This window comes from Papaver somniferum, chromosome 5 (assembly GCF_003573695.1).
Source record: "Papaver somniferum cultivar HN1 chromosome 5, ASM357369v1, whole genome shotgun sequence".
Classification (NCBI taxonomy): Eukaryota; Viridiplantae; Streptophyta; class Magnoliopsida; order Ranunculales; family Papaveraceae; genus Papaver; species Papaver somniferum.
In genome coordinates, this window is record NC_039362.1 from 171219883 (window position 1) to 171232324 (window position 12442).

At 37.1% G+C, this 12442-nt stretch overlaps 2 protein-coding genes and 1 long non-coding RNA gene across 4 annotated transcripts; all 3 read right to left on the reverse strand.

The window, feature by feature from the left end:
- Positions 1-837: 837 nt before the first annotated feature.
- LOC113283641 (glycerol-3-phosphate dehydrogenase [NAD(+)] 2, chloroplastic) lies at positions 838-3805 on the reverse strand. Of its 2 annotated transcripts, XM_026532971.1 has the most exons (9): positions 3310-3802; positions 2993-3129; positions 2791-2896; positions 2478-2679; positions 2289-2376; positions 2066-2213; positions 1744-1893; positions 1491-1640; positions 838-1336 (listed from the first exon to the last, which is right to left on the reverse strand). In XM_026532971.1, the coding sequence occupies exons 1-9, from the start codon at positions 3742-3744 to the stop codon at positions 1322-1324; spliced, it is 1431 nt and encodes a 476-aa protein (XP_026388756.1). In that variant the 5' UTR covers positions 3745-3802; the 3' UTR covers positions 838-1321. The 2 variants fall into 2 exon arrangements, with proteins under 2 accessions (XP_026388756.1, XP_026388757.1); XM_026532972.1 differs by lacking the exon at positions 838-1336 and having other exon boundaries at positions 1499-1640; positions 1744-1813; positions 3310-3805.
- A 3033-nt stretch (positions 3806-6838) lies between these two features.
- LOC113280038 (F-box/kelch-repeat protein At3g06240-like) lies at positions 6839-10036 on the reverse strand. The gene is made up of 3 exons (XM_026528677.1): positions 9666-10036; positions 8492-8807; positions 6839-7677 (listed from the first exon to the last, which is right to left on the reverse strand). Exons 1-3 carry the CDS (start codon positions 9735-9737, stop codon positions 6839-6841), a joined length of 1227 nt encoding a protein of 408 aa, XP_026384462.1. The 5' UTR covers positions 9738-10036.
- Positions 10037-11352: 1316 nt separating this feature from the next.
- LOC113278129 lies at positions 11353-11876 on the reverse strand. Its single transcript, XR_003325309.1, has 2 exons — positions 11747-11876; positions 11353-11631 (listed from the first exon to the last, which is right to left on the reverse strand). It is a non-coding gene; the product is annotated as an uncharacterized LOC113278129 (long non-coding RNA).
- Between the last annotated feature and the right edge of the window lie 566 nt (positions 11877-12442).

Below are 12442 nucleotides of genomic sequence, written 5' to 3' on the forward strand. Positions count from 1 at the left end.
GATGCATCGCTATTCCACACGATACCTTTGTTCAAGTTCGATCATGGTTTCACCATCCCTCAAGTTTTGACCTTCTTGTTGAAGTAAAAAAAGATACTTACTAATTTCCGTATTTATTACAGTAAAGCGTTGAGACAACAATGAAACATCACGATTGTTGGGGTTCGTTGTTTGTTCTTGAAATTTTCTAAATATCCTTTCCCAAAAAATTTGGTGGCGGGATTCTTCACTGAATATAATCTCAGTACAAAAAACATAACTTCTGCAAATACATTCATCTTCCTCGGTAGTAAACTTTGGTAATGGCCTCCTAATTCGACTTCGCACATTGGCACGATTAACGGCTCTTTGATTTTTGGCAGCAGGTTGGTTTGCTATGAACTCAGTCATGTTCGTATTATCAGCCATGCTCTCTGAGGAATTGGAAGAGTGATGAAAAGAATTGGAGACTGAGAAATTCTAGAAAGATTCAGAAATTCTGGTGTGAGTTGAAATGAGTTTGAAATTGGTTATGGAAGGGGAAAATGAAAGCTACTGGACGAGGAACTGATAAGCGATGTTCAAATCAGCGAGCGGCAGCTTAACTAAGGCTGGCGCTGGAATGACCGACGGGCGATTTTTTAAACCATCTAGCGATGGACACTCTATCACTCGTCTGTCGTATATGCCTATATGTATAACATATAGGCATACATGTTTGGCACTTTGGCATACCCATAGTGGGTACATATATGGCAACATCTGATGTTTGCCATGTGCATAGGAATATGCCTTAGAAGGGCTGATGTTGAAAATTTACAAGAGTACGAGAGGGAGAAACAGAATAAAGAAGTAAACTGGTAATAATGGGTCGGACGGCCCGGAACAGTTTATAGCCTTATTGGACTCTTCGTTTTAGCTTGTACAAGTATGGTCAAAATGAAATAAATCTTGAAATTTTTGAGAAATGACCAGAGAAAAGACAGAATCGACTCGGCTGCCTTGCACTATTACAGTGAAGATAAATATGCAGAATGGCGAAGCAGAGAAACGGCAAAGTCAGAACTACTTCTTTCAATTGTATATGTACCAAACATGGAATGGTTAATTGCCCTCTGGAGGCTGGAGTCTTGATCAGATATCTCTGGCGTCTAGACAATGGCGTCTCCGTGTAGTTTGCTACTACTCTGTCTCAAACTAGAGCTTCTCCAGGCACCAGTTCATACTTCTCATGTGTTTGTGACTTTGTACAGATCATAACTACAGGAACTGAAAATTGATATATTCTTCTTAGGGTTCCATTGTCACGTTTGAATTCGTTTTTCATTCTTTGTAGGAAATTTCAAACTTCTTCAACCTGCAATTCAAAACAACCAAGAAGTTAATGTGGATTCAACTTGTATGATTGGTGTGTGTGTGTTTGAGAGTGCAGAGTTGCATTCTGCCGGTTATATAGATCCTCCTAAAATGAAACGAAGTATAATAAACCAGATGAGAATGATTGTAGTGACCTGAGGGAGGCCCATTAACTCGAGAACGGCTTTTTGTGGTGTTAGTTCATTGTCGATTATGCGAGCAACCGCTGTCAATACTGGCATCTTTACATTATATTTCTGGGCCAATGCAATCACAGCTCCAGCTGTTGATACGCCTTCAGCTACCTAAAACCAAGTCAATACGAGTAAGTAAACACTCACATTTCATTATCATTCCATTATCAAAATGCTAGAAACCAAGAAGAAAAGTACCCAGCTTCGTACACACCTGATTCATGGAACTCAATATATCATCAAGAGTCTCCCCCTTCCCAAGACGTACTCCTAGTGTTCTGTTTCTGGAGAGATTAACAAAACATGTAAGCATAATGTCGCCGCTTCCTGATAATCCAGTGATTGTTGCTGCCTTTCCACCCATCTTGAAATCCATAGAACAGAAAGCAAGTTTAGACAAATTTATTTCTTATACTCATTACAAGATTCAGGTCAACAAGTATTCAATAGATAGATTTCCTTGCTACTTTCATAAGCAAATGGCCTGTCTGACAAAGAGAATTCTCAAAATCTGAAACGAAACAAAAACAGAATACCTTAGTTGCTAACCAGCGTATCTCTGAACAACCTTGTGCTACAAGAGCTGCCATAGAATTGTTCCCAAGATCCATCCCTTCTACGATTCCAGCGGCTATTGCAAGAACATTCTTTAGTGCACCTGCAATTTCCACTCCTGTAACATCACTGAAATATAACAGGTTATGAATCAGATCTGCTGTCCGTATAGCAAGTATCAGGTGTAGACTAGGAGCTTTCTACCTTGATGTGCTGATCCTTAGATGCTGAGAAGATAGTAGTTGCTGAACAGAACTTGCCAGTTTCCGATCTTTTGATGCCACCACCATTGCTGAAAATTAAAAATAAACAAAAAACAAAAACATTTATGAGTACTTACTTCAGTTCACCACAATATCTCGTAGTCAAATCTGGTGTAGAGTTTTCGAAAACCTGTTGGCAATTTCTTCATCAACTCTAACGCAAAAGACGGCCCTGATAGTGCAACAAACGGCTGGCGAGGGTTCCCCAATGCTTGAGGAATAATCTGAGACATCATCCTCAGAGTATTCAACTCTAAACCCTTACTGAGGGATATGATTGGTAGGCTCGAGTTAACATGCTCCGATATGTCCTCAAGAAAAGATGAACTGAACTGCATCAAGAAAAACTGGATTAAGGGTACACTACCAAAATTAGAGAATCAAAACAACAACACCCGTGGATTAACATAGAGGAAACCCAATGAAAAGAGGGATCAACAGACCTGCACAGGAACAGCGTGTAAGCAAAAATCAGCATCATCTAAAGCAGTCTTTGCATCGGTTGTTGCAATGACGTTATCCGGTAGCTTGTGCTCAGGAAAATACTTGCTGCGGTGACAACATGAGAACAATGTCTTCCATCACACACAATTAAAACGCCGAAGCTCATTTCAATGATTTCATAAGCTCATTTCAAGCAATTACCAGTTATAGTGACTCTCATTAATTGATAAGCAAACGACAGGGTCTCGTAAAAGCATTGTGACCTCCATTTCAGCTTTATTGTTTGCAACATGAGCAGCCATTGCTGTACCAAATGACCCACCTCCAAGTACCACAACCTAATCACAAATGAGATTAAAATTTTCTTCATTTTAATTCATAAAACACCAATAATATGCCTATAAATGGGCAATTGCCCCAATTTTCAGAATAAAAAATCCAATTGGGGCAGTAAAATTTATCCAATTTTGAAATTAAACAATGAAATTGATAGAGAAAGGGTGAAAAAAAGATTGAACCTTTTTGGTGCGTTGAAGAACATCAGTCTTGTTTTTGTTTCTCCAAGAACGAGACCATCGAACTAATTTCTCCCAAGCAAGTTTCACAGTCTTTCTTCGATCTTTTTTACGGCTCTCAGTAGTAGAACCAGAAGATGAGCTGGGAATGGAAATGGAGTCTCTTCTTTCTCCTCCACTGGGATTGGGATTAGGGATATCTTCAATTGGTGGTGGTTTAGGTTGTGGGGGATCTATAGCTCCAGAAGACAAAGCGGAACAATACAAGGGTTTAAGAAGAAGAGGAGGAGGAGAATGTAGATAAAGTAAAATGGGTTTTGACTGGTTGTTCTGAAGTCTAAGAAAATTGGGTTTCTGGGTATGGAAAGATATTGAAGAAGAGGAGGAGGAGAGATGAAGATTTGAAAATGGCGGAGGAGGTTCTAACAGAGCCGCCATTTGGGAAGATGGTGGTGGTGGTCGCGTGCACTGAGTGTGGTTACATGGATAACAGTTCTGTGATATATGAACCTGCCCTTGGTGCCACTTGCGCCTCATGGGCCAATATCTGCTTTTAAGGACCCAAAGAAACATGGCTGCTAATGGGTTGCCAGTTTACTGGAGTACATTATCTCCAGAACCGATCTTAAGCACATAATTTAAGAAAATACAGGCATTAATGAAGTTTCAAATTGAATCTGGCCATGACTTGACAGAAAACCACAATTGAAGATGTTGGGATTTAATCAGTAGTTACTCGTAAATTCATTACAGACTAAGAAAATTGCCATTATAAAGCCAATAACACTATGTTTGTTTACTCCTGACTTGTCTGAGTCGTCTGGATCTGAGTCATCTGGATCTGAGTGAAATCACCTGACTCATCTGGATCTGATTCGATATGTTTGTTTTGAGTCAGATATAACTCATCTGACTCAAAAAATGTGAGTCAGTGGTTTGGTCCCGTGAGTCAGGGGTATTTTGTTACCTGACTCAAATAGGTCCGAGTCAGGGATTATGTCTGAGTCATAGGTCGAGTCAGATCTGACTCAAAATGCAAAACAAAGGGTCTGACTGCTGACTCGGCCCGAGTCAGAGGTTGACTCAGATCCAGACGCCGAGTCAGCTGCAAACAAACAAGATGTAAGAAAATTGCCATGATAAAGCCAATAACACAAAAACAGGCTTGTAAGAAATGGATTGCGGCAGGGACGGAGCCTGCCCATTGCAAGGGTTGGCGGTTGCACCCCCTTGATTTTTGAAATCTATACTAAGTCTTCCGTTTTTCAAGCCAAAAAAAATATGAAACAAAATTTGCACCCCCTAAAAGTCTTGATGAAAGTACCTTGCTTTTTTATCTCATCACCGAAGAAACAAAAAGAAAAAACATAAAGTGTATATCTTCTTCTCTCAATTTTTTTCCCCCAATTTTATCACGAAATTTAGTGCTTAGGCACTAGGTTTGCTAGTGTTATTGATAATCAGAATTGTGTAGATTATAAGGACCTGGTACCTTCTCATATTAATTTTGGAGTTTAAATTTAGGGTTCCGGTTAATTTTGGAATTTTTATTTGGTTTGATTGATTTCTGCAAGAAGAATTCAAGAAAGTGAGGAATTTGGCAAACTGATTATCGGCAGGAATTTCCCGATTGAGGAAGATGTTTTAAATGCATCGGTAGGATCAGTCTGGCTACTCATTCTGATTTTGTTTTATTTTGATTCTGCAGGGTTTTGACTACCATACCTAACTGTGCCTTAAAAGAGAAGGATGGTGTGTAGTGGAGCCTATTTTTTCTACAGCTGCTCCACTATTTATACTTACACAAAGTACTCCTGCCTAACGCTTTCATGTTCTGCAGACAAAGCTTCAAAAGAATTTAGACTGCAAGCAGGAAGTTGCAATGTATCTCCCTTTCTACCTGCATACTTTTTTCTTTTGGTGTAGGTTGTCCACTGCTTGGTATAATCAATTGCACCCCATTGGCGCACCACTGCCTTTGTTTCACATGTTACATTAGGAGCTATAACTTCCAAAGTAAGTTTCCCTCCATCTAAGATCACATCTTCTACTCTATTTTCATTATCTTGATGTCCTTTAGTTGCTATGAATGTTTTTTTGCTGGTCTTTTTATGTTGCAGTAAGAAAAAAAAATTGCACCCCCTCTCTTAAATTCCTGGCTCCGCCCCTGGATTGCGGTCTTTGTCTTGTCATCAATTCACACCACCAATGCTCATGTCAGAACCCGCGCTTTTGTGCAATTTCTTCGGCACCCATTTGCCACCACTTCAACTGTAAAGCATTCATCTTTGATGTGTCCAAACTCATATGTTTCGATTCTAGTTCTTTTGTTTCCAAATCTAGTTTTCTTCTTTTAAGATCCATATATTCTTCCACATAATGATTGTATCTGTCGCGACTCATTTCAGGACTTGTTTCCCGAGCTTCATTAGCTGATTTGGGACTCGCAGGAAATCCTTGTGCCATCTCATCCTCTTTCCCCTCTTCTTCTTCCAAGTCATGATCATCTTTGGAGACATGAGCACCTGAATTAGTGCTGTCCAGATCTACTGTTCTTGCGCTAGCTTCATGGACTGCGTAAAGATTAGTAGTAGATCAGTATGTAAGGATTGAATATAACCTATTTGGTTCAGTAAACTCATAACTGGACAGACTGAATCACTGTAACACCCTACTTCTTAAATATCAAAACAGAATCATTATTCCAGGCCTGAACCTGCTAATTTCAGAAGAAAAAATAAAATAAAAAGGAAAGAACATGTTTGCTATCAATGGGATGAATAAAGCAAAAAAACTTGCACATTGAACCAATAGCAATTAAGTTGTAAAACCTACTTTAAATTTTATGCACGTTGGTTAGTTTGATTTTTCATTTCCACCAAAAATCAATTTATGCCTTAAAACTATGGGAGGTTTCCATGGCCTAATCTGAAGTGGTCAACACTCGACAGGAAATGGCTTCGATACAGTTTGGTGTACCGATGCAATTCCAGCGATTTTGGTTATCGGCCATTGACATGTGAAGAAGAAAAACAACATTTAAATACATTACGCTTACATGCTGTATTAGATAGTTCAGTTTTTCCCATTTTTGTGCCTGAAATACAACCAGTGATACTTTTGTATCCTCCTCTTGTAAAACCTACTTTAAAATTGGTCTAGAAACAAGTTTGTTCCTAAAAATCTACTTTTTATTTTGATGTACTGGAGAATAAAAAGTTTTAGAAACTAAGCAAAACAACATGTAGTGCATTTTTCGAAAGAACATATTGAGTATCATGTGACTGGCATGAATAATGTCATTCACTAAGTCGCATATTGTTTTGAAGGTAAAAGGTTAGATCAGATCACTAAGTTGTAACTCGTAAGCCTACTTTAAAGTCGGTTATGTAAGAAGTTTATTCCTAGAAGTCTAAATTTTTGGTAGTGAAAAATGTAAAGTAAATAGGCAAAACAGCAACAATATACAGAGTAATGGAAATTGCATAAAGAAATGCACATGACAAATACATGAGATACCATGTGACAAGTTTCAAACTAAACATAACAGCAATAAATACTCACCCCATCTTTGCGGTCTTTCCCTTTTCGCCCCAGTATCATTTGCTGAGTCTTCGTCTTCGTCTTCTGACTCACTGTCATTTTCCAAGTCTTTGTCTACTTGACCAACATAAGTTCCTGAATTAAGTGCTACAAGGCTCTCCACGTAGACAAAGCTAGTGGCATTGAATGAATCCTGCTTAGCATAAGCTTTGAGATTTGTGGATGTTCCCAGCTTTAAGCTAAACAAATCCAGACGATAACTATCATCAGTGTCATATCCTAATAAAACCTCAGCATTGTTGACAAACTGAAGCGAAACCAACTCTGAAGTGTACGGAAAGGTGAAAAGTTTAGCCCATGATTCAGCCACTCCATACTTCTTCATCTCCCATAAATCAGTGCGACTGCCAATAGAACCAAGTAAGCAGAGGGACCCTCCCAATGAACACAATCGTGTTTCGACATACTCATCAGAAACGTTGGGTAGGGGCATCTCCTTGAATCTGTCATCCTTGAAACAAAAAGAGGCTATGACTTTGTGTCCCTCAGAGCCAGTTGATGCTAACCAATGTGGAGCTCCATTAACACTTACTTGAGACATAACGAGATCTTCTGCACAAAGCTCAGAAGATATATTCTCAAGCCTTCTCCATGAATTAGATTTAAGGGTATATACATGGACTACCCAATTCTCCTCAAGCCACCCCACAAAACTTACAACCTTAAAATCATCAACCTCGTCATCATAACCAAATGCATATTTACAGCAAATATAATCAATTGCTAGCTCATTTGGTAAAACTGGCACTTCCTTAAACTCCGTAGTTGCTGGAATCCAAAGGAAAACACAATTCTCACCACAAACAAGGGTTCCACAAATCACTCCATTACAAGTTCCCCAAAAAGCTATTCCCCAATCTAGGGGTGTAAATAATACCCGAAAATACTCGGTATGCCTGTATCCGCCCGAGCCCGCCTGTACCCGAAGTAGCCCAAAGCCTGTTATGGCCCGTCATGGACCACCCGGCCCGGCCTGGATTAAATTATTGGACGGTCTCGGGCTTTGCGATTAATTATGATGCCCGGCCTGATACCCAGCCTGGTGCCCGGCCTGGAAGCCTTCTATGTGTCATTAATCATTTAATATCCTCTTAAAAAGACTTAAAAGTTACAGTTTTATAATTGTCAATTTTATGTCAAGAAAAATAAAATATATAATTGTTTTTACTTATAATTAACTTTTTCAAAACATTAATGGTAATATATTTTCTTATTAGAAAATTTATTGTACTCTAATTAATTATTTATTATAGGCTAAAATTAAAAATTTGTCAGTGTAATTTAAATATAAAATAATACTATCACTTACGATATGCGATATTGGAAAGGAAAGGATATTGTATTTAATAACGTTCATTTGAAAATTTAAACTTAAAAAAAAAATAGTGGCTTGTCCGGCCCGATCTGGCCTGCCCGTATAAAAAGCGGGCTTTGGGCGATCTTTGGGTAGCAAATTATCTACTTGTGCCCGGCCTGTCCGGCCTGAATTTGTTTACGGGCTCACAAATATTAAGCCTGGCCTACCCGGCCTGTCTTAGTTTTTGGGTCGGGCGGCCCGGCCTGCCCGAATTTACACCCCTACCCCAATCTTCACATCTCGAAGGAGAATTTATATGAACAGGGTGGTTACTCGGTGTAGACAGTAACGGATCATAAGCTACAATGTAGGTATCGGTATGATTATCAGAACAATATTGCAATCCATAAGAAAGTATCATTACACTGAACTTATTCATTTCAATTGCATGATTTAGGTGTTCTCTGACAAACTGAGGGTCTTTCAACAACTTGCACCAGGCTTTCGAAACACACCTGAACCGCAAGATTGACTTTACAGGCAATCTGACAATGATGTTTAACAGGATATCCAGATGTTCCAGTTTTCCCATTCCTGCATTCTGAAAAAATAGCAGAATTTCAGACTAATTCAAAATTAAATGTCAAGTTAGAAGTTAAAATTAACTAGATGGCCGTTGCCACGGCCGACGAAGCAACAAGAACTAGGTTATTCCCCTAACTAAGTGTAGTGCAGAATTATGATGCAAGTTGTAAGGATTCCCTTTGGGCTTGATGGAATAAAGGTTTTGCTATCTTTAGTTGTAAGCTGAACAATGAGCAAATATAAGAACCTTATAAAGTGTTGGAAGCACATCAGTTGCATAACTTCATCGTAAGATAGCTAAGAAAGATCAGAATAATCCATCAAGTACATAGCAGAAACAGAAACAATGGCAAAGTCAACCACAAGTGCTGCCTACTGCTGTTAATATCAACTTATGTACATCTTCGACTGTAGCATCAGTTAATATCATATATAGCATTCCAACAATCAGAAATTTACACTCAAAACCTAATCTCCATAAGCATCCTTTTAAATCCCTAATATCGTGGGAATCAAATAGTCAAATAAACAAAAACCTCTAATTGTAGCATTTTATCGAACACCTATTGTAAACAGGAAATTCCCACACATTGAACAAATAATTTGACACAGACTCAAACTTCAAATCAAAGTAACAAACCTGAAATTGTATAATACCAATACATAAAGTTCTTCTATAGGAAAGATTGTGGAGGGAACCAAAGAAAACAACTCTGCTTTGTTTTTCCTACATGGTAGATTTAATTTCATCAAATCCGATCAATCTAATGGAGTTTTGGAAGAATTTTAACCTAGTAATTTGATTTTTTGAAGGAAATCTCAGAACAATTTGGTTGAACACATTCAGAGAAAGACGACGAAACCCCTAACTAACCTCATCGGGAGTAGAAGGAGGAGTCCTGTTGCTTTGATCCTTGTCTGGTTCTTCTTCTTCTTCAACAATCATAGGATTGTTGTAATCCGCCACCTCAAGAACATTCGTTATTGCTGCTTTAACTTCACCACAAACATCATGATCATCCTGATTTACTTCTGAGAGAGTGTGTGAGGAGTCTGGGGACTGGGGTTTCACTTTCTAATATTATGGTATTTTTTCCACCAACGGCCTAGAATGATATTTTTTCCACCAAGAGCTAGATTCGGAAAACTTGTACAATACCAGATAAATTGAAATAGGAAAAAAAACTATGGAATCCTTATTCATGATTCCCAAGCTTTCTCGACATGATTCAAGTTTAAAAAGCATATATGTAACAAGATTACAAATTAATGAAAAAACTTAGTTCCAGCTTTTATACAGACGAGGAATAGGAATGACTCAGTCAACCTTGAATATTCGAAATAAAATTATTGATTTATAATTGATACCAAAATCTACTGTACTAACCCTTATTTATGAAACTAAGCTTAAATCAACTACTACCTCCGTCCCTGATTAGATGACATATACCATAAATAAGTGGAGTAATAGATTAGTATTAAAAATATGTAAAATTTGATAGCCATATTTATATTCATTAGGTAGGTGTTTTAAAATGTTTTCCAACGATACAAAGTTTACGAAAATCCGTTGTATAGTTTGAGAGATAAATTATTTTTAAATTTACTAGAAAATTTTAACTAGGTCATCTAATTAGGAATAGAAAGAATATTATTTTAGGATGCAAAAGTCATAAAATATTTTGATGAATTAAACTAAATAGATAGAGAAGGAAAATGGAATGAGATGAAAAAAATAAGAACCTTGTCACCAACACGGGCTAGAGAGGTTTTTCAACTCGAAGACAAAGAAATAAAAATTCGTGCGAAAAAATTATAACATTTCCAATAAATGAATATTATTCAAAAAGGGGTTGGTGCTCGGACACCAACTAAAACCTATTCTGTTAAATCTTAATCTTTAATTTTTCAATTAAAATAAAATAACATTTTGTCTTTTGAACTCAATTATTTTAGAAAATGACCGATTCTTTCTGGATTTGGTACATTTAAACCATCTAACTCTTTTAAACGAAGGACTAGAGAGGCCGAAGCAAAATAAAAAGAGGACTAGATGATCATTTCTACTATATTATTACGGTACTTGCTAGAAGAAAAAAAATTACTTAGTATGCATGGCTAGCAAAATTTATCAAAAATGAGAACAGAACCGAATCATAAATATTTATCGGAAAATGGGTCATTTGTCCAAATATTTTTAAATCACGGTTCAAATGGACGAGTAAAAAATAGTTTGGGTGAAATTGCCAAAAAAAAATAGCAAGCCTGGATTCATCCTACCTTAAATTTAAAAAATAGCAAGGTTGAAACTGGATACATCCTGTGTAAATTAAAAATAAGAAAAAATATTTGAAAATGGGCACGATGAAACTGGTTACATCCTGCCTATTTTTACATTTTTGTCCATTTAAACAGTATCAAAATCTAACTGTCCATTTCACCCAGGAATTGCTGATTTTGGTCTTTTTAACCAATTTTGTGAATATTTATTTCCAATTTTTTTTTTTTTTGAAGGCCTGGAAAGTTGGTCAATAAATACGTCAAATTAAGAAAACATAAAATATAAGAAATCCATCATTTTATTATATTAATATTATTTATTTGGGACATTGCGAAGACGAGACTAGAAACACATCAACTTAGAGAATGTCCCTAAACCTCACAGCAACAACCGGATAAATTTATAACTTTGTACCGGTTAACATCAATCTTCTCCACATGATGACGCACGCACCTTCCTCTCATATCATAACCTATATTTGAGCATTCATAATCACAATCACGATCTCTTTTACATGGTTTTCTGATGGGTTTACATTCGAAATCGTTCGCTGCTGCTTCTGCATCATTTGTGTAACCGTATAAACATCGTGCATCCATTAATTAAGTGCTCGATATAAACTTAAATATTTAAGATGACATATAAAATTTCAAATGAAAGTATAATACACTAACCAGCAATTGATCTTGCAGTTGCATCGACAGAGTAGGATAAACTCAGAAGAAGTAAACATAAGCTTAGAGCCACAACCAGCTGAGTAGTCAAATTGAACATCTTCATTGAGATTTTGGGGTCGGATTTCACTGGTAGTCTAAATTAGTTTGTTCATGCAAATATTTATAATGGCTCCTCAGCTTCACACTAGATTGTTTAAATGCACGTAAGATATCGTATTTATCACAGTATCTTATTTCTAATGCAGAGATATAAATATATGCGTCGCATTAACTTCTGGAAACTTTCATAATCTACGGGCTATTAATTAGCAAGCTTTAATTAATTATGTGTGTTACATTGCAATCCAATATTTTAAGCATTGTCGCACAATATTTACCTCGGGCTTAATGGTTATCTAGCGAGCCAAAATTGCTCTTGTGCGTCAAAAGTTGCCTCACCATAGTTTAAAAGTTGCATTGTAGACAAAAAATCTTTTGTGCAGCTAATGCAATTATCATTCTCATTGTGTCTAATCTTGCAACTGGTGCAAAAACTTCTGAGTAATTCTTTGTCTTTGTCTATATCCCTTAGCAACTAACCTTGTTTTCTTTCTATCCACTTCACCATTTGACTTGTATTTTGTTTTATAAACCCACTTAACACCTATGGGTTTCTTCCATATTGGAAGTTATGTTAGTTCCCATGTATCATTC

Coding starts and splice junctions, on each gene's coding strand:
- LOC113283641 (XM_026532971.1), bottom strand. CDS start 3,744: ATGGCGGCTCTGTTAGAACCTCCTCCGCCATTTTCAAATCTTCATCTC. Junction 2,897..2,992: donor AATGAGAGTCACTATAACTG/GTAATTGCTTGA, acceptor TTGTCACCGCAG/CAAGTATTTTCCTGAGCACA. Junction 2,680..2,790: donor TACACGCTGTTCCTGTGCAG/GTCTGTTGATCC, acceptor TTCTTGATGCAG/TTCAGTTCATCTTTTCTTGA.
- LOC113280038 (XM_026528677.1), bottom strand. CDS start 9,737: ATGATTGTTGAAGAAGAAGAAGAACCAGACAAGGATCAAAGCAACAGG. Junction 8,808..9,665: donor CTCCTTCTACTCCCGATGAG/GTTAGTTAGGGG, acceptor CTATTTTTTCAG/AATGCAGGAATGGGAAAACT. Junction 7,678..8,491: donor TTCGAGATGTGAAGATTGGG/GTAGGGGTGTAA, acceptor TTTGGATTCCAG/CAACTACGGAGTTTAAGGAA.